Below are 22,257 nucleotides of genomic sequence, written 5' to 3' on the forward strand. Positions count from 1 at the left end.
TTCGTGTGTGTTTGTGTGTGTGTGTGTGTGTTTGTGCACATTTGTGAATAACACAGCTGCTTTCAATTGAGTGCAAAAGTAAAAGTGGCTGTGGTGATTACTATGTTGTATGCTCTTAAAGGGCCATTGCACGTTTTTTGTTGCTCCAAAACCTGTACGTACCTTTCAGCATTAATGGTGCCTTCACAGATGTGTAAATTACCCATGTATTGGGCACTAATACACCCCCATACCATCACACATGCTGGCTTTTGAACTTTGCGCCTATAACAATCCGGATGGTTCTTTTCCTCTTTGTTCCGGAGGACACGACGTCCACAGTTTCCAAAAACTATTTGAAATGTGGACTCGTCAGACCACAAAAAACTTTTCGGCTCAACCCTGACAACAAATACATTTTTTTTCTTCTTCCCAGATTACCAGTAATTCCTGGTAATGAATGGACCATTTTATCAAACTTGTACAATTGCCATATTTCTCACCCGATTCAAACCATTCCACCATCTACACACTCCACTCACCCTGGACATTCAAGTTAAAGTGGTTCCGGGTTCCAAATTTTCCCAGACTACCATGAATTCCAGGTTTCCTGGAAATTCTTCCCTTTTTTGACAGCCTTCTTCGCCCTCAGTTTTCATCCGATCACAGCCGTTCAAGTATCAACATGTTCGGCTCAACCCGGGACACCACATTGAACATTATTTTTCTTCCAAAATCTCCCAGATTACCAGTAATTCCTGGCAATGAGCGGACCATTTTATCAAACTTGTACAATTCTCATATTTCTTACCCGATTCAAACCATTCCACCATTTACACACTCCACTCACCCTGGACATTCAAGCCAAGGTGGTTCCGGGTTCCAAATTTTCCCTGATTACCAGGAATTACCAGGAACTTTCCCCATTGAAAATGACTGGGCAAATTTTATCCGATCGGAACCGTTAAAGATTGTTTTAGTCCTGGTTTTATTTATGCTCTGAACGGGCTGGTAAAAAACTCCCGATCGGAACCATTCAAGTATTAAAACGTTTGGCTTGGCCGGGACACCATTGCTCACATTGGTTTGTCTTCCCAAATATCCCAGATTACCAGGAATTCAATGATTTCCTGGAAAGTCTTCCCTTTTTTGACGGCCTTCTTCTCCTTCAGTTTTCATCCGATCACAACCGTTCAAGTTCAAGTATCAACATGTTCGGCTCAACCCAGACAACACATTGAACATTTGTTTTTTTTCACAGATTACCAGTAATTCCTGGTAAAGAATGGGCCATTCTACCAAACTTGTACAATTGCCATATTTCTCACCCGATTCAAACCATTCCACCATCTACACACTCCACTCACCCTGGACATTCAAGCCAGAAGTGGTTCCGGGTTCCAAATTTTCCCAGATTACCATGAATTCCAGGTTTTCCTGGAAATTCTTCCCTCTTTTGACGGCCTTCTTCTCCCTCAGTTTTTATCCGATCACAACCGTTCAAGCCTCAACATGTTCGGCTCAACCCGGGACAACACATTGAACATTTTTTGTCTTCTCAAATCTTCCAGATTACCAGTAATTCCTGGTAATGAACGGACCATTTTATCAAACTCGTACAATTGCCATATTTCTCACCCGATTCAAACCATTCCACCACACTCCACTCACCCTGGACATTCAAGCCAAGGTGGTTCCGGGTTCCAAATTTTCCCTGATTACCAGGAATTACCAGGAACTTTTTCCCATTGAAATTAAATGGGCAAATTTTATCCGATCAGAACTGTTTAAAATTGTTTTAGTCCTGGATTTATTTATGCTCTGCTCTGCTCTGGTTACATAAAATAAAATAAAATAAAATAAAATAAAATAAAATAAAATAAAATAAAATAAAATAAAATAAAATAAAACTAAATAAAATAAAATAAAATAAAATAAAATAAAATAGAATAGAATAAAATAAAATAAAATAAAATAAAATAAAGCAAAATAAAATAAAATAAAATAAAATAAAATAAAATAAAATACAAACATTAAATAATATTCAATAAAATAAGAATAGAATAAAAGATACCATCCAACAAAATATACATACATTTTTGCTGGAATAATATGCTGTTCAATGTATATTATGTATAAATATAACTGCACCAATATAATGGTAGTATATCTAACGTAGAGACGTGTGTGTGTTGTAGGTTTAAAAGTGTGTGGTTATGTATCATGTTTGCTTTGTGTCATAACATCACAGTCGAGGAATGTCTTTAAAAGTGCTCACACAAACACACACGTGTTCTTGTTCGTGTGTGTGTGTGTGTGTGTGTGTGCACATTTGTGAATAACACATCTGCATTCAGTTGAGTGCAAGTAAACGTGGCTGTGGTGATTATTGCGTTGTACGCTCTTAAAGGGCCATTGCACGTTTTTTGTTATTGTGTTGTTGGACAAAATTTCAATGATATGCATTAATACATTAATATTTACATATAATCGTATATTTGATTCACACACACACACAAACAATGCAGACTGAAGCCACAATCAACACTTTCTGTGTGTTGTTATGTATGTCTTTGAACAATTTCCCATTAAAGTTTTTCAAGTCTTAAGTTTGTTTACATTGTTGTTGTTTTCAAATTGCAGATTTTTATTTGTGCTGCTGGGGCCCAAAGGTAAAGCCAAGTCGTACCACGAGATCGGACGAGCCATCGCCACGCTCATGTCAGACGAGGTGAATAAAAGGCAACAAATGAAACAACATCCTCGCGGTCACGCTTTGGATTATAGTCGTCTATTTACGCGAAGAAGCGGGTGATGATTGGAAAGAGCAAATGTGAAAAGTTACATTTTTAATTTGGAATGATTATTTACAAGTCATTTACTGTCATTTGTTGCACAATACAGCTGCAACAGAACTAATGTTGCTACACAAACTGCTCAGTCAGCATTATTACGCAGCTGAGAAGCATCATTTTAAAGCGCATTCAGAGCTACTTAAATGGCAGGGACTGTTTTCTTGTGGAGTTCATTAAAAAAAAAAAAAAAAAAAAAAAAAAAACATCAGGAGGTTGCCTACAGCCACAGCTGCAAATATCAGTATATACCCTGGTGGTTATTTGCAGTTACCTGTTGTTTGGAGCATTTACTATACGTATATTATATAATACGGCGCCCTCCATCCTCCTCCAGGTCTTCCACGACATCGCCTACAAGGCCAAGAGTCGCCAGGACCTGCTGGCCGGCATCGACGAGTTCTTGGACGAGGTGATCGTGCTCCCTCCCGGCGAGTGGGACCCCGCCATCAGGATAGAGCCTCCCAAGTCGCTGCCGTCCTCTGACAAAAGGTCAGTCGATCAGGGGTGGGGGCGATACGGCCTCACATCGTACAAACCCCAAAACCGGTGAAGTTGGCACGTTGTGTAATTCGTCAACAAAAACAGAATGCAATGATTTTGAAATCCTTTTCAACTTATGTTAAATTGAATGGACGGAAAAGACAAGATACTTAATGTTCAAACTGAGAAACTTTTTGTTTTTTCTGCAAATAATCATTAACTTAGAATTTAATGGCAGCAACACATTGCAAAAAAGTTGGCACAGGGGCATTTTTACCACTGTGTTACATGGCCTTTCCTGAAATAAGCAGGGGCGTCCATGATAACGTTGCTTGGATGGCAACATATGTTGCTCCAAAACCTGTATGTACCTTTCAGCATTAATGGTGCCTTCACAGATGTGTAAGTTACCCATGCCTTGGGTACTAATACACCCCCATACCATCACACATGCTGGCTTTTCAACTTTGCGCCTATAACAATCCGGATGGTTCTTTTCCTCTTTGGTCCGGAGGACACGACGTCCACAGTTTCCAAAAACTATTTGAAATGTGGACTCGTCAGACCACAGAAAACTTTTCCACTTTGCATCAGTCCGTCTTAGAGGAGCTCGGCCCCAGCGAAGTCGGCGGCGTTTCTGGGTGTTGTTGATAAATGGCTTTGGCTTTGCATAGTAGAGTTTTAACTTGCACTTACAGATGTAGCGACCAACTGTAGTTACTGACAGTGGTTTTCGGAAGTGTTCCTGAGCCCATGTGGTGATATCCTTTACACGCTGATATCGCTTTTTGATGCAGTGCCGCCGCTTATGTGCAGTGATTTCTCCAGATTCTCTGAACCTTTTGATAATCTTCTGAAATCATTGTATCCTGTTTTTATTTACAATTTACACAACGTGCCAACTTCACTGATATTGGGTTTTGTATATGGCGATATCAACTATTGCCTCCTACTCTTTGCTGAAACATGTTTGTATCTACGAAATGTAATATAAACTGTTATTCACATGTTGTTTGAGCTCGACTGTAATCCGACAATATCATTCATATTTTAATACTTTCCTTATTTCCTAATTAAATACAAATTGTATAATAGTGCAAAAATAACTAAAGAGAAGAAAAAACTATCAGCTCTTATTTCCTGAGTTTAGACTGACAAAAATGAGAAAACCGATGTTGTGGTAATAAAAAAATATATGGATATAATCACTGTTGTATCGACAACATACCGACTGTCGATGTTTGTATTGATCTACTTGATAAGCGTGTTTTAGGAAAAGTGTGTGTTAAAATGATGTGTGTGTGTCAGGAAAAGTGTGTTAAAATGATGTGTGTATGTTAGGAAACGTGTGTGTTGAAATGATGTGTGTGTGTTAGGAAAAGTGTGTGTTAAAATTATGTGTGTTTTTTAGGAAAAGTGTGTGTTAAAATGATGTGTGTTTGTTAGGAAAAGTGTGTGTTAAAATGATGTGTGTTTGTTAGGAAACGTGTGTGTTAAAATGATTAGTGTATGTTAGGAAACATGTGTGTTAAAATTATGTGTGTGTTAGGAAAAGTGTGTGTTAAAATGATGTGTTTGTGTGTCAGGAAATGTGTGTTAAAATGATGTGTGTATGTTAGGAAAAGTGTGTGTTAAAATTATGTGTGTTTGTTAGGAAAAGTGTGTGTTAAAATGATTAGTGTATGTTAGGAAACGTGTGTGTTAAAATGATGTGTGTGTTAGGAAAAGTGTGTGTTAAAATGATGTGTGTATGTTAGGAAAATTGTCTGTTAAAAATATGTTTGTATGTAAGGAAACGTGTGTGTTGAAATGATGTGTGTATGTTAGGAAAAGTGTGTGTTAAAATGATGTGTGTGTGTTAGGAAAAAAGTGTGTTAAAATTATGTGTGTTTGTTAGGAAAAGTGTGTGTTAAAATTATGTTTGTATGTTAGGAAACGTATGTGTTGAAATGATGTGTGTATGTTAGGAAAAGTGTGCATTAAAATGAGGTGTGTATGCTAGGAAAAGTGTGTGTTAAAATGATGTGTGTATCTTAAGAAAATTGTGTGTTAAAAATATGTTTGTATGTTAGGAAACGTGTGTGTTAAAATTATGTGTGTATGTTAGGAAAAGTGTGTGTTAAAATTATATGTTTGTGTTAGGAAAAGTGTGTGTTAAAATGATGAGTGTATGTTAGGAAAAGTGTGTGTTAAAATGATAGGTGAGTGTTAGGGAACATGTGTGTTAAAATTATGTGTGTACATTAGGACAAGTGTGTGTTAAAATGATGCATGTGTTAGAAAAAGTGTGTGTTAAAATGATGTGTGTATGTTAGGAAACGTGTGCGTTAAAATTATGTAAGTATGTTAGGAAAAGTGTGTGTTAAAATGAAGTGTTTGTTAGAAAAAGTGTGTGTTAAAACGGTGTGTATGTTAGGAAAAGTGTGTGTTAAAATGATGTGTGTGTGTGTTAGGAAATGTGTGTGTTAAAATGATGTGCTTATGTTAGGAAAAGTGTCTGTCAAAATTATGTTTGTATGTTAGGAAACGTATGTGTTGAAATGATGTGTGTATGTTAGGAAAAGTGTGCGTTAAAATGAGGTGTGTATGTTAGGAAAAGTGTGTGTTAAAATGATGTGTGTATCTTAAGAAAAGTGTGTGTTAAAATAATACGTGTATGTTAGGAAAAGTGTGTGTTAAAATTATGTGTGTATGTTAGGAAAAGTGTGTGTTAAAATTATGTGTGCATGTTAGGAAAAGTGTGTGTTAAAATAATTAGTGTATGTTAGGAAAAGTGTGTGTTAAAATGATGTGTGTATGTTAGGAAAAGTCTGTGTTAAAATGATGTGTGTACCTTAAGAAAAGTGTGTGTTAAAATAATACGTGTATGTTAGGAAAAGTGTGTGTTAAAATGATGTGTGTATGTTAGGAAAAGTGTGTTAAAATTATGTGTTTGTGTTAGGAAAAGTGTGTGTTAAAATGATGAGTGTATGTTAGGAAAAGTGTGTGTTAAAATAATTAGTGTATGTTAGGAAAAGTGTGTGTTAAAATGATGTGTGTATGTTAGGAAAAGTCTGTGTTAAAATGGTGTGTGTATCTTAAGAAAAGTGTGTGTTAAAATAATACGTGTATGTTAGGAAAAGTGTGTGTTAAAATGATGTGTATATGTTAGGAAAAGTGTGTGTTAAAATTATGTGTTTGTGTTAGGAAAAGTGTGTGTTAAAATGATGAGTGTATGTTAGGAAATGTGTGTGTTAAAATGATATGTGTGTGTTAGGGAACGTGTGTGTTAAAATTATGTTTGTATGTTAGAAAAAGTGTGTGTTAAAATGATTTGTGTGTTAGAAAAAGTGTGTGTTAAAATGATGTGTTTGTTAGAAAAAGTGTGTGTTAAAATGGAGTGTATGTTAGGAAAAGTGTGTGTTAAAATGGGGTGTATGTTAGGAAAAGCGTGTGTTAAAATGATGTGTGTGTTAGAAAAGTGTGTGTTAAAATGATGTGTGTGTTAGAAAAAGTGTGTGTTAAAATGATGTGTATGTTAGGAAAAGTGTGTGTTAAAATGATGTGTGTGTTACAAAAGTGTGTGTTAAAATGGTGTGTATGTTTGGAAAAGTGTGTGTTAAAATAATGTGTGTGTTGGAAAAAGTGTGTGTTAAAATTATGTGTGTGTTAGAAAAAGTGTGTGTTAAAATGATGTGTTTTTTAGAAAAAGTGTGTGTTAGAATGGTGTGTATTTTAGGAAAAGTGTGTGTTAAAATGATGTGTGTGTTAGAAAAAGTGTGTGTTAAAATGATGTGTGTGTGTTAGGAAAAGTGTGTGTTAAAATGATGTGTGTGTTAGAAAAAGTGTGTGTTAAAATGATGTGTGTGTGTTAGGAAAAGTGTGTGTTAAAATGATGTTTAGCTATTCCTTTTCCTCTCGTCCTCCAGTGATAATGCTACTCGTAGGAAACTATTTACTTGTCGCGACGTAGGCGAGGATTTGCGATTTAGAAGCCGCACTCGTGAAGGGACATTAGCCTGCAGCTCGTTTGCTTGTCGCTGTCAAATTTGCGAGGCATCTGCGAACAGGAAGTCCAAAAGGACTCCGGAATGTACAGTATCGTTCAGGAGTATGGGCCTTTTTTTATTTTGGTCTGTATTCATTATAAAAGACAAACTGTGCCATCTGCTGGGCTCACGGCTGTAGTTGTTGATGAGGCGTTGTGACGACTATAACTAGTCAATGATCAGCCTCCTGGTCAATGAATGAGATCTTATCTAACCCCACAAGACGTCTACAAGGACTTCAGCTTGTAAATTAGCCTCCTGGTCGTTTATTAACGCTAATCTTCTCCACACTAAACAACACCGCGTGGGGGTGGCCCTGGCTAAGTTGGGGGCCCGGAGCAGATTTTTTACAATGTATTTATTTTGTTATTTTATTATTATAATTTTTTTTAAGGTATGATTATTTTAATTTTATATTTTAATGTATGATTATTTAATTTGTATTTATTTTGTATTTTATTATTTATTTATATTTATTATAATATTGTTATATTTTATTATTGTATATTATCATTATATTTATAGTTATTATATGTGTATTTATTATTATTATTATAAACAACAATTTTCACACTTTTTTATTTTACTTTTTTAAATAAACTTTGAATTTTATTTGATGAATAAATTCATGGGAAATAAATTGTTCAACAATTTATTTTTCACCCAAAAATAATTGACTTCTTCATTTAATTTCCTGACACCTGCACTAATACAACGTGCTGTGGGGGAATTTTACTTAAAAATACACCATGATAACAAAAATATTTGCAAGTTTCGATCAAATACATGACATGCATGCGAGTAAAACATATAGCATATTTTCCCTGCACAGCATTCTGACAACAACATTGCATTTTAATCCAAATATGGCCGATACAGATAACCGATAACTTATTCATATCACTTTTAAATTTTTTTTATCTAAATGTGTGCCGACTTTTCTTGGGGGAATCTTCTTTAGCAGCAGGCGTCTTCATAGGCTTCATAGCGATGCTGGCGTTTCACGTGGGTTTGATGTGTTGAAGCTCGATGTCCCCCCCCCCCCCCCCATCACTGAATGTGCGCTGAACATTTGGTGAAAAAAAAGCACGCAAAAAGCCTCCCTCTGAAGCAGTGAAGACGTCCCACACGATGGACGTTTGTTTAGCTCTGGGGAAGTTTACGACAGGCCATTTGCAGCAGGAGAAAAGGAGCGCTTGATTTGCTCATCCTCATCCTTCATTAAAGCGTTTTTTTTAAAGCTATTTTTTAATGTTCAGATTTATAAATACGGTGTCATATTTCCTCATATCGGCGCCCCTGATTTTAACATTGCCACTTACTGTACTCCTTGTAATAATCAAAAAATACATTGAAAAATATTATTTTATCTTTTTCACATAATTTTAGCAATTTTAAATAACTGTCTTTTTTTACATTTGACCCCACATATTATTTTTTAAATACATCAAAAATTTAAATTTTCCCCCAATATTCTTTAATAAAAAATATTATTTTCATAAAAATATATATTTTTTAAATATCAGACAAATACCACTTTATTTTGTAATATTCAGCCTTAAATTTTTTTTTTTTACGATTTTTTTTTCTTTTTGGTGACGCAAACTATGTATTATATTAGCTTTTATTGAGAGTACTTAATGAAGTGGCCATTGAGTGCAAATCTGCTTAAGTAAACACTTTATGTCACCTGTCGGCTGTCAATTACACTTCTAATTAATATTCCAGATGATTTTGTACGTGTCTACGTTAGGAAAAGTGTGTGTTGAAATGATGTGTGTATGTTAGGAAAAATGTGTGTTAAAATTATGTGAGTATGTTAGGAAACGTGTGTTAAAATGACGTGTGTGTGTTAGGAAAAGTGTGTTAAAATTATGTGTGTGTTAGGAAACGTGTGCGTTAAAATGATGTGTGTGTTAGGAAACGTGTTTTAAAATGACGTGTGTGTCTTAGGAAACGTGTGTGTTAAAATGATGTGTGTGTGTTAGGAAAAGTGTGCGTTAAAATGATGTGTGTGTGAGTGTTAGGAAAAGTGTGTTAAAATGACGTGTGTGTGTTAGGAAACGTGTTTTAAAATGATGTGTGTATGTTATGATAAGTGTGCGTAAAAATGATGTGTTTATGTTAGGAAAAGTGTGTGTTAAAATTATGTGTGTGTTAGAAAAAGTGTGTGTTAAAATTATGCGTGTGTTAGAAAAAGCGTGTGTTAAAATTACGTGTGTATCTTAAGAAAAGTGTGTTAAAATAATGCGTGTATGTTAGGAAAAGAGTGTGTTAAAATTATGTGTGTGTTAGGAAAAGTGTGTGTAGAAATTATGTGTGTATGTTAGAAAAAGTGTGCGTTAAAATGATATGTGTATGTTAGGAAAAGTGTGTGTTAAAATGATTAGTGTATGTTAGGAAAAGTGTGTGTTAAAATGATGTGTGTATCTTAAAAAAAGTGTGTGTTAAAATAATATGTGTATGTTAGGAAAAGTGTGTGTTAAAATCATATGTTTGTGTTAGAAAAAGTGTGTGTTAAAATTATGTGTGTATGTTAGGAAAAGTGTGTGTTAAAATGATGTGTGTATGTTAGGAAAAGTGTGTGTTAAAATATGTGTGTGTTAGAAAAAGTGTGTGTTAAAATGATGTGTGTGTTAGGAAAAGTGTGTGTTAAAATGATGTGTGTGTGTTAGGAAAAGTGTGTGTTAAAATTATGTGTGTGTTAGAAAAAGTGTGTGTTAAAATGATGTGTGTGTTAGGAAAAGTGTGTGTTAAAATGATGTGTGTGTGTTAGGGAGCGTGTGTGTTAAAATGATGTCTGTGTTAGGAAAAGTGTGTGTTAAAATAATGTGTGTATGTTAGGAAAAGTGTGTTAAAATTATGTGGGTATGTTAGGAAAACTGTGTATTAAAATGATGTGTGTTTGTTAGGAAACGTGTGTGTTGAAATTATGTGTGTATGTTATGATAAGTGTGCGTAAAAATTATGTGTTTATGTTAGGAAAAGTGTGTGTTAAAATTATGTGTGTGTTAGAAAAAGTGTGTGTTAAAATTATGTGTGTATCTTAAGAAAAGTGTGTTAAAATAATGCGTGTTTGTTAGGAAAAGAGTGTGTTAAAATTATGTGTGTGTTAGGAAAAGTGTGTCTTGAAATTATGTGTGTATGTTAGAAAAAGTGTGCGTTAAAATGATATGTGTATGTTAGGAAAAGTGTGTGTTAAAATGATGTGTGTATGTTAGGAAAAGTGTGTGTTAAAATGATTAGTGTGTGTTAGGAAAAGTGTGTGTTAAAATTATGCGTGTATCTTAAGAAAAGTGTGTTAAAATAATGCGTGTATGTTAGGAAAAGTGTGTGTTGAAATTATGTGTGTATGTTACAAAAAGTGGGCGTTAAAATGATGTGTATGTTAGGAAAAGTGTGTTTTAAAATGATGTGTGTATGTTAGGAATAGTGTGTGTTAAAATGATGTGTGTATGTTAGGAAAAGTGTGTGTTAAAATGATGTGTGTGTTAGAAAAAGTGTGTGTTAAAATGATGTGTGTGTTAGGAAAAGTGTGTGTTAAAATGATGTGTGTATGTTAGGAAAAGTGTGTGTTAAAATGATGTGTGTGTTAGAAAAAGTGTCTGTTAAAATGATGTGTGTATTAGGAAAAGTATGTGTTAAAATGAAGTGTGTGTTAGGAAAAGTGTGTGTTAAAATGATGTGTGTATGTTAGGAAAAGTGTGTGTTAAAAATATGTGGGTATGTTAGGAAAACAGTGTATCAAAATGATGTGTGTTTGTTAGGAAACGTGTGTGTTGAAATTATGTGTGTATGTTATGATAAGTGTGCGTACAAATTATGTGTTTATGTTAGGAAACGTGTGTGTTGAAATTATGTGTGTATGTTATGATAAGTGTGCGTAAAAATATGTGTTTATGTTAGGAAAAGTGTGTGTTAAAATTATGTGTGTGTTAGAAAAAGTGTGTGTTAAAATTATGTGTGTATCTTAAGAAAAGTGTGTTAAAATAATGCGTGTATGTTAGGAAAAGAGTGTGTTAAAATTATGTGTGTGTTAGGAAAAGTGTGTGTTGAAATTATGTGTATATGTTAGAAAAAGTGTGTGTTAAAATGATATGTGTATGTTAGGAAAAGTGTGTGTTAAAATGATGTGTGTATGTTAGGAAAAGTGTGTGTTAAAATGATTAGTGTATGTTAGGAAAAGTGTGTGTTAAAATTATGTTTGTATGTTAGGAAACGTCTGTGTTGAAATGATGTGTGTATGTTAGGAAAAGTGTGCGTTAAAATGAGGTGTGTATGTTAGGAAAAGGGTGTGTTAAAATGGTTAGTGTATATTAGGAAAAGTCTGTGTTAAAATGATGTGTGTATCTTAAAAAAAGTGTGTGTTAAAATAATACGTGTATGTTAGGAAAAGTGTGTGTTAAAATCATGTGTTTGTGTTGGAAAAAGTGGGTGTTAAAATGATGTGTGTGTTAGAAAAAGTGTGTGTTAAAATGATGTGTGTATCTTAGAAAAGTGTGTTAAAATAATGCATGTATGTTAGGAAAAGTGTGTGTTGAAATTATGTGTGTATGTTAGAAAAAGTGGGCGTTAAAATGATGTGTATGTTAGGAAAAGTGTGTTTTAAAATGATGTGTGTATGTTAGGAATAGTGTGTGTTAAAATGATGTGTGCATGTTAGGAAAAGTGTGTGTTAAAATGATGTGTGTGTTAGAAAAAGTGTGTGTTAAAATGATGTGTGTATCTTAAGAAAAGTGTGTTAAAATAATGCGTGTATATTAGGAAAAGTGTGTGTTGAAATTATGTGTGTATGTTAGAAAAAGTGGGTGTTAAAATGATGTGTATGTTAGGAAAAGTGTGTTTTAAAATGATGTGTGTATGTTAGGAATAGTGTGTGTTAAAATGATGTGTGTATGTTAGGAAAAGTGTGTGTTAAAATGATGTGTGTGTTAGAAAAAGTGTGTGTTAAAATGATGTGTGTGTTAGGAAAAGTGTGTGTTAAAATGATGTGTGTATGTTAGGAAAAGTGTGTGTTAAAATGATGTGTGTGTTAGAAAAAGTGTCTGTTAAAATGATGTGTGTGTTAGGAAAAGTGTGTGTTAAAATGAAGTGTGTGTTAGGAAAAGTTTGTGTTAAAATGATGTGTGTATGTTAGGAAAAGTGTGTGTTAAAATGATGTGTGTATGTTAGGAAAAACCAGTACGCGGGCGGAGACGCTCAGATGAACGGCGACACGCCTCATGACGGAGGTGACGGAGGAGGCGGCGGACACGCTACAGGGGAGGAGCTAGAGAAGACGGGAAGGTGGGCAGAGAGCCACACGTCACTCATTATCGAAAATATTTTATTCTAAAAATGATATCATATCTCTTAGGTTTTGTGGCGGTCTCCTACTGGACATCAAGAGAAAAGTGCCTTTCCTCCTGAGCGACGTCACCGACGCCATCCACATCCAGGCCCTGTCGGCCATCTTGTTTATTTACCTGGGCACCGTGACCAACGCCATCACCTTCGGAGGTCTGCTGGGCGACGCCACAGAGAACATGCAGGTCAGTTAGACGCATCCTTCAAGATGGCGTCTTGCTTGGGTTCGGCCGATCCGCTGACGTGGTGGTTTTTTTGTTTGTTTTTTTAAGGGCGTGCTGGAGAGCTTTCTGGGCACCGCCATTGCTGGCGGCGTCTTCTGTCTGCTCGGCGGCCAGCCGCTTATCATCCTCAGCAGCACCGGACCTGTTCTCGTCTTTGAACGGCTGCTCTTCAACTTCAGCAAGTCAGTACACAAAAAAGTTTTTGAGGGGTTTTGCTAACTAACTGGCTCATCGACCGACTGAACGAATAAACGAACGGACGATCCAACCAACGAAGGACCCAACCAACGAATGACCCAACCTACAAACGATTCAACGACCCAACGAACGGACGAACGACCCAACAAACGAACGAACGACCCAACGAATGAACGATCCAATAAACAAACGACCGAAGAAATGACCAACCAAATGAACAAACGACCGAACAAATGACCCACCAAACGAACAACCGATCAGACCAACAAACGAGAGACCGAACGAATGACCGACCGACGACCGAATTAATAACCGAACGACTGTACACATTTCTGATCTACTGAACGACGAACTAAATGACTGACTGACAGAACGAACGAACGACCAAAAAAATGACCAACCAAACAAACAACCGATCAGACCAACAAACGAATGACCGACCGACGACCGAATGAATGACCGAACGACTGACCGAACGACTGACCGTACAAATTTCCGATCTACTGAACGACAAACTAAACGACTGACTGACAGAACAAACGAACGACCCAGCGAACGGACGAACAGATGAACAAATGACTGACCGACGAACCAACAACCGAATGAATAACCGAACCACTGACCGAACGACTGTTCAAATTTACGATCTACTGGACGACGTAATTAACGACCGACTGACAGAACGAACGAAGAGCCCAACAAACGACAGAACAGATGAACAAGCGACAGATCTAACGAACGACCGACCGACCAAATGACCGAATGAATAACCGAACGACTGTACACATTTATGATCTACTAAACGACGAACTAAATGATGGACTGACAAAACAAACAAACGACCCAGCAAACGACCAAACAGATGAACAAACGGCTGACCGACCATAGAATGAATAACCGAACGACTGTGCAAATTTATGATCTACTGAACGACAAACTAAACAACCGACTGACAGTAAGAACGAAGAGCCCAACAAACGACAGAACAGATGAACAAGCGACAGACCGAACGAACGACCGACCGACCAACGACCGAATGAATAACCGAACGACTGTACACATTTATGATCTACTACACGACGAACTAAACGACGGACTGACAGAACAAATAAACGACCCAGCGAACGACCGAACAGATGAACAAACGACTGACCGTACGAACGACTACATCAACCAACCAAACATCCAACTAACTAGCTAACTAACTAACTAACTAACTGCAATGGTTACATAACCTCCTGGAGGAGGTAATAAATTAAATTTAAAATAATAATTTAAACTACCTTAAAAACTAGAAAAATAGCATTTTGTGTTTCCATAAAATATAATAATTGAAAACCTTGAGAAATGTTTTTTCTTTACAAATCTGTGTATATACTTTGAGTTTATTTCCATAAAAGTTACAATGTACTCTTTAGTCTTGTCTTTGGGTTTACATTCAGTCCTGTTACCCTAATGGTCACATGGTCCACAGGAAGTTGTAACATTGACCTCGTTTGTTTTTCTGAATGTTTGATGATGCATTAACTGTGGTGGGGAGTTCAAATCTTAGCACAGTCCTGTTACCTACATTTTTGTTTTGACGTGTTTATTTTTACAATATTTATTTGCCTGGTGAGTGTCAACATGTCAGTAGTATAAATCATACTTGCCAACCTTGAGACCTCCGATTCCGGGAGGTGGGGCGTGGTCGGGGGTGGGGAGGGGCGGGGCGGGGAAGTGGTTGGGGGCGTGGTTAAGAGAGGAGGAGTATATTTACAGCTAGAATTCACCAACTCCAGTATTTCATATATATATATATATATATATATATATATATATATATATATATATATATATATATATATATATATATATATATATATATATATATATATATACACACTACCGTTCAAAAGTTTGGGGTCACCCAAACAATTTTATGGAATAGCCTTCATTTCTAAGAACAAGAATAGACTGTCGAGTTTCAGATGAAAGTTCTCTTTTTCTGGCCATTTTGAGCGTTTAATTGACCCCACAAATGTGATGCTCCAGAAACTCAATCTGCTCAAAGGAAGGTCAGTTTTGTAGCTTCTGTAACGAGCTAAACTGTTTTCAGATGTGTGAACATGATTGCACAAGGGTTTTCTAATCATCAATTAGCCTTCTGAGCCAATGAGCAAACACATTGTACCATTAGAACACTGGAGTGATAGTTGCTGGAAATGGGCCTCTATACGCCTATGTAGATATTGCACCAAAAACCAGACATTTGCAGCTAGAATAGTCATTTACCACATTAGCAATGTATTTAAAGTTAAGACTAGTTTAACGTTATCTTCATTGAAAAGTACAGTGCTTTTCCTTCAAAAATAAGGACATTTCAATGTGACCCCAAACTTTTGAACGGTAGTGTATGAAATACTTGACTTTCAGTGAATTCCAGCTATATATATATATATATATATATATATATATATATATATATATATATATATATATATATATATATATATATATATATATATATATATATATATATATATATATATATATATATATATATTGTATTATACATATAAATTAAAAAAAGAAATACTTGAATTTCAGTGTTCCGGAGGCTATCCAGTAGATGGCAGTATTGTCCTGTTTAAGAGTGTCACAACATTGCTGTTTACGGCAGACAAACTGCTTTGGGGCGCGGCCTCCAGCTCCGGCTGAATTCCGGGAGATTTTCGGGAGAAATTTTCTTCTGGGAGGTTTTCGGGAGAGGCGCTGAATTCCGGGAGTCTCCCGGAAAATCCGGGAGGGTTGGCAAGTATGGTATAAATGCTGTTGGGCTGGGAATCTTTGGGCACTACAAGATTCGATTTGATTCCATTCTTGGGGTAACGATTCAATTCAGACGATCAAAATCAATACTTTTTTTTTACGAACATTAAAAAAATATGAACATTTAGCTGGATCTTGAGATCGTAACGAGAAGCAAACGGCACCAATTTGATGGAACGGTTCTTAAACCAGTTCTGTCCAAAGTGTGGTCTGGATGCCGTTTGCGTACAGCTTGTTTATTGTTGAAATGCGACAAATTCCACGGCGGTTTACCAAAAAAATTCAGATTACAGATACATGCATCGTTACATCCTGAATATTTAGGCATCATATCAATCCTACAGAGCAGGAACCCTCTTTTTTTTGAGTGTAGTCCAGGTCAAAGGTCTCTAATCTTTGAACTTGGACATGAATTGTTTCGTCCAACTCTGACTATCAACCAGAGACAACGATTTCGACTACATGGAGTTCCGCCTGTGGATCGGCCTGTGGTCGGCGTTCCTCTGCCTGCTCCTGGTGGCCACGGACGCCAGCTTCCTGGTCAAGTACTTCACTCGCTTCACCGAAGAGGGCTTCTCGGCGCTCATCAGCTTCATCTTCATCTACGACGCCTTCAAGAAGATGCTCAAGCTGGCGCACCACTACCCCATCAACTCCGACTTCCAGATGGAGCACGTCACGCAGTACGACTGCCTCTGCATGGCGCCCACCGTCCTCGGTAAGAGGACCATCTATATTTCGTATTATTTAGGACAGGGGTGTCCAAACTTTTTCCACTGAGGGCCGCACACGGAAAAATGAAAGCATGTGGGGGCCATTTTGATATTTTTCATTTTCAAACCATAACAAAATATATGCATTTTTTATTTATTTTACCTTTAGGGGTCCCGGGGACCATAAAGGGTCTCAGTCATTAAAATGTTAAAAATAAGTCAGATTATTATTTTTTTAATTATTATTTAACGCTTACAGTAAATCTCTATATCAACTTCAAGTTGATATAAAGTAATACAAATTAAAAACAATTTTTTATGGCTTTTCTGTAAAAAAAACAACTTAGTTTTTTTTTTATAGCAAAACTGAAATATGCAGTATTTAGTAATTAGAGCCCTAAATTATCAATAATGCAGGACACCATTGATTTTAATTATTTCATATTTTTGAGTAATCACAGTGAAAAGATAAATAAAAAATCACTAAATATATTTGGGATCTAAAAGGTGCCCCACTCATAAAGTGATACATTTTTATTAGGTTTTTCTTTTACTTTCAACACTTAAGTTACGAGATCAACTTCAGATATATCTTGTCCATTTTATGCTGGAACTATTATTTTGTTTGTTTTATGCGCTTTTGTCAAAGAAAACTTTGATGCTTTTATATGGCTACTACACAATATATGCAATATTTACCACATAAAACATTTTAAAGTGAAATATTTGAAGTAATTGGAGCCCTGAAAATAATTCATTATAACATGGATTTTTTGTCGTTATTTTTTTTTTTTGGAGCAGTGGCAAAAAAAGAAAAATGAAGAAAGACAAAAGAAAAAAAACAGCCTGCATGGCAGCTTTTGTGTCAACATTGCAACTTTTTCTCGTTAGATTTCACCTCATTCCACTTTTTTTAATGTTCTTTTTAATTTTTACAATAGTATTTCCAGAATGTGTGGCGGACCGGTAAACAATTAGCTGCGTGCCGCAAATGGCCCCCGGGCCGCACTTTGGACACCCCTGACTTAGGATATATACACGCCACTGTTTAATAAATATGCAGCTATTATAAGCAACTACACATTGCAAAATAGCGAATTTGGCGATGTTAGTTTCACCTAATCTCTGGTGCGTTTAAGGACGGCTAAATAAAGTGGAAAAGGGGAAACATAAAGTGGCATAAGCATGTAAGGACTGTGTGATTCATAACAGTACATTGTGATACTGTCGCCTATTTACTCAGAAATATAAGAAACGGTTAAGATTGTACGATAAGAGTAATTCAAATCGTAATTTTACAAGAAAAAAATGTATGTTTTTTTTCTGCTCGCCACTAGATGGCACCTGCGTACTCGTGCCATAGTTTGATCATCAATTGTTGTGATTCCCTGCAAGATTTGGCAAGTGCCAATCCATGCAAATTCAACCAATCCCCGCCAATTATCTGCGGCAATTTTGCCCAATTCCCGCAATTTCTCTGCACATTTTGACAAATCAGTAACGTTTACTCCCATCGAATTTCTCTCTGCGAGGCACAACAACGGTCCTAATACAAAGTAGAACGTATGTTTTTTTTCTTCTGTCGACGAAACGGGAACAACAATGTAACTATAAATCAACTATTTATTGATTAAACGGCACAATTGACCTACCTCCTGTTCCTGTCTACGGCTCTAAGCCTTCTGGGTAATGTGGTATATAAGCATTTACCTCCTAGTTCACATGTATTCATGTCGTTATTTAGCCTTTATTTATCCAGGGCAAGGCAATTAAGAACAGATTTTAATTTGCAAAGCTGAACTGGCAAACATTTACATGTTAGAGTTGTTGATTTACCAACAATTTGCCAACCGATTTATGGTAAGTTGATTTAATTTATTTTTGTCTTTTTTGTTTTCTTTAATAAGAGTATACAATTAGAGATGTCCGATAATATTGGACTGCCGATATTATCGGCCGATAAATGCTTTAAATTGTAATTATCGGTATCGGTTTCAAAAAGTAAAATGTATGACGTTTTAAAACGCCGCTGTGTACACGGACGTAGGGAGAAGTACAGAGCGCCAATTAACCTTAAAGGTGAATGCAAGGCATACTTGTTCAACAGCCATACAGGTCACACTGAGGGTGACCGTATAAACAACTTTAACACTGTTACAAATATGCGCCACACTGTGAACCCACACCAAACAAGAATGACAAACACATTTCAGGAGAACATCCGCACCGTAACACAACATAAACACAACAGAACAAATACCCAGAATCCCTTGCAGCACACTTCCGGGACGCTACAATATACACCCCCCGCTACCTCCTACCCTCTCCCCCCCACCTCAACCCCACCCCCCCAACCCTGCCCACCTCAACCTCCTCATGCTCTCTCAGGGAGAGCATGTCCCAAATTCCAAGCTGCTGTTTTGAGGCATGTTAAAAAAAATAATGCACTTTGTGACTTCAATAATAAATATGGCAGTGCCATGTTGGCATTTTTTTCCATAACTTGCGTTGATTTATTTTGGAAAACCTTGTTACATTGTTTAATGCATCCAGCGGGGCATCACAACAATATTAGGCATAATTTTCCTGCTGTTAATTCCACGACTGTATATATCGGTATCGGTAATTAAGAGTTGGACAATATCGGAATATCGGATATTTGCAAAAAAGCCATTATCGGACACCTCTAATTATTATTAATCATTACTATTGTTAGTAATGATTAATAAAATAGTACAGTAATTTAAAAAATGACCTTTTACTGCCATCTAGTGTTGTTTTTGGAGTATAAAACGAGTTAAACAACAACATAGGTTTTGTTTTAGAATTTTTGTTGCAATCCTGCGCTTTTTGAGTGCAAGGAACACTTAAAATAATGATAACAAATTCATCAAATCATAACAATTAAAAAAAAAAAGTATTTAAATATCGCAATTTTCCGGAAAAGCTGCTGCGTAGTCAAAGATTTGAAGCTGCAACAATCGCATCAAAGTCCAGCAGGGACCGACTGGTTCATGATTGAGGCGAGTATTTGCCGTGAAAGCCGACGTTTTTGCTTTTCTTTTCACACAGAAAACAACTCGGACTTCACCGGCGACCCCTTAGAAGGGACCTCCATCTGGTTCTGGAACAACACGGATCTGGTGAGTCAGCATTCTTTACTGGGATAGGCTCCTTCACACAGCAGTCACCCCCTCCCCCCTGTCACATATCGTCACGTTGCACATCATACTCTGGGACACGGAACCGATTTTGTAATCGCGGCAAACTGCTGAGTCAGCATTAATAGCGCCGATGACTTGAGTAGCGACTAGGAGGTGTGAATATTTGGGCGCCTAACGAGTCCATCCGATTACGATTCCTGGGGTGGCGATTCGATTCAGAATCAAGTCTTGATTCAACACGATTTTTGATTCATTATTATTATTATTATTATTATAATACGAAAGGGACTAGCGGTAGAAAATGGATGGATGGATGGTATAATAATAGTTATGATGAAGCTTTTTCAAAACAGGTTACAGCAGGGGTGTACAAACTTCTTGACTGGGGGGCCACATTGGGCTAAACTATATATATATATATATATATATATATATATATATATATATATATATATATATATATATATATATATATATATATATATATATATATATATATATATGTTTATATATATATATATATATATATATATATATATATATATATATATATATATATATATATATATATATATATATATATATATATATATATATATATATATATATATATATATATATATATATGTGTGTGTGTGTAACTTCTTCAAAGTTTTGTAATCAATCAGAAATATCAAGCAGCTAAAAGTCAAACATGGATAAGTGTAGACTGAGTGTTTTGCATTTTTTTCCCATCATGCTTTGCAATTTATTAAAATGGGTGTAATTTAGGTTTGTTTTTTTTATAGTGTTTGGACGTTTTTATTTGTTTTTTTTTTTTACAATATCCACAAAGTTCAGTGAGCAGGTGGTGTTCTGTGTGACCATGTGTGTTGACTTTTTGTGCTAGTTAATTTTTTTTTTTTCCCTGTGCCATGACTAGGAGAGGTTGTTTGGATCGGGTCATATAAGTGAATGCTGTGTGATTGGATTGGGTCATATTAGTAAATGCTGTGTGTTTGGATTGGGTCATATAAGTAAATGCTGTGTGATTGGATTGGGTCATATAAGTAAATGCTGTGTGTTTGGATTGGGTCATATAAGTAAATGCTGTGTGTTTGGATTGGGTTATACAAGTAAATGCTGTGTGTTTGGATTGGGTCATATAAGTAAATGCTGTGTGTTTGGATTGGGTCATATAAGTAAATGCTGTGTGTTTGGATTGGGTCATACAAGTAATTGCTGTGTGTTTGGATTGGGTCATATAAGTAAATGCTCTGTGTTTGGATTGGGTCATACAAGTAAATTATGTGTGTTTGGATTGGGCCATATAAGTAAATGCTGTGTGTTTGGATTTGGTCATACAAGTAATTGCTGTGTGTTTGGATTGGGTCATATAAGTAAATGCTGTGTGTTTGGATTGGGTCATACAAGTAAATTATGTGTGTTTGGATTGGGCCATATAAGTAAATGCTGTGTGTTTGGATTGGGTCATAAGTAAATGCTGTGTGTTTGGATTGAGTCATATAAGTAAATGCTGTGTGTTTGGATTGGGTCATATAAATAAATGCTGTGTGTTTGGATTGGGTCATACAAGTAAATGCTGTGTGTTTGGATTGGGTCATAAGTAAATGCTGTGTGTTTGGATTGAGTCATATAAGTAAATGCTGTGTGTTTGGATTGGGTCATATAAATAAATGCTGTGTGTTTGGATTGGGTCATACAAGTAATTGCTGTGTGTTTGGATTGGGTCATACAAGTGAATGCTGTGTGTTTGGATTGGGTCATACCAGTAAATGCTGTGTGTTTGGATTGTGTCATACAAGTGAATGCTGTGTGTTTGGATTGGGTCATACAAGTAAATGCTCTGTGTTTGGATTGGATCATATAAGTAAATGCTGTGTGTTTGGATTGGGCCATATAAGTAAATGCTGTGTGTTTGGATTGGGTCATACAAGTAAATGCTGTGTGTTTGGATTGGGTCATATAAGTAAATGTTGTGTGTTTGGATTGGGTCATACAAGTAAATGCTCTGTGTTTGGATTGGGTCGTATAAGTAAATGCTGTGTGTTTGGATTGGGTCATACAAGTGAATGCTGTGTGTTTGGATTGGGTCATACAAGTAAATGATGTGTGTTTGGATTGGGTCGTGTAAGTAAATGCTGTGTGTTTGGATTGGGTCGTATAAGGAAATGCTGTATGTTTGGATTGGGTCATACAAGTGAATGCTGTGTGTTTGGATTGGGTCGTATAAGTAAATGCTGTATGTTTGGATTGGGTCATACAAGTGAATGCTGTGTGTTTGGATTGGGTCATATAAGTAAATGCTGTGTGTTTGGATTGGGTCATATAAGTAAATGCTGTGTGTTTGGATTGGGTCATACAAGTAATTGCTGTGTGTTTGGATTGGGTCATATAAGTGAATGCTCTGTGTTTGGATTGGGTCATACAAGTAAATGCTGTGTGTTTGGATTGGGTCA

At 36.0% G+C, this 22,257-nt stretch overlaps 1 protein-coding gene across 1 annotated transcript in view; it reads left to right on the forward strand.

Moving 5' to 3' along the window:
• The window catches only part of slc4a4a (solute carrier family 4 member 4a), a 191,087-nt gene that overhangs the window by 128,311 nt on the left and 40,519 nt on the right, over positions 1–22,257 (forward strand). Inside the window, exons 10-16 of the mRNA XM_062025094.1 lie at positions 2,623–2,710; positions 3,169–3,323; positions 12,515–12,628; positions 12,699–12,873; positions 12,961–13,094; positions 16,365–16,639; positions 19,707–19,777. Of these exons, the coding sequence (XP_061881078.1) occupies positions 2,623–2,710; positions 3,169–3,323; positions 12,515–12,628; positions 12,699–12,873; positions 12,961–13,094; positions 16,365–16,639; positions 19,707–19,777 (1,012 nt within the window). The remainder of the gene's footprint in view (positions 1–2,622; positions 2,711–3,168; positions 3,324–12,514; positions 12,629–12,698; positions 12,874–12,960; positions 13,095–16,364; positions 16,640–19,706; positions 19,778–22,257) is intronic.

Source organism: Entelurus aequoreus, linkage group LG17, assembly GCF_033978785.1.
Source record: "Entelurus aequoreus isolate RoL-2023_Sb linkage group LG17, RoL_Eaeq_v1.1, whole genome shotgun sequence".
In the NCBI taxonomy this organism is placed as follows: domain Eukaryota; kingdom Metazoa; phylum Chordata; class Actinopteri; order Syngnathiformes; family Syngnathidae; genus Entelurus; species Entelurus aequoreus.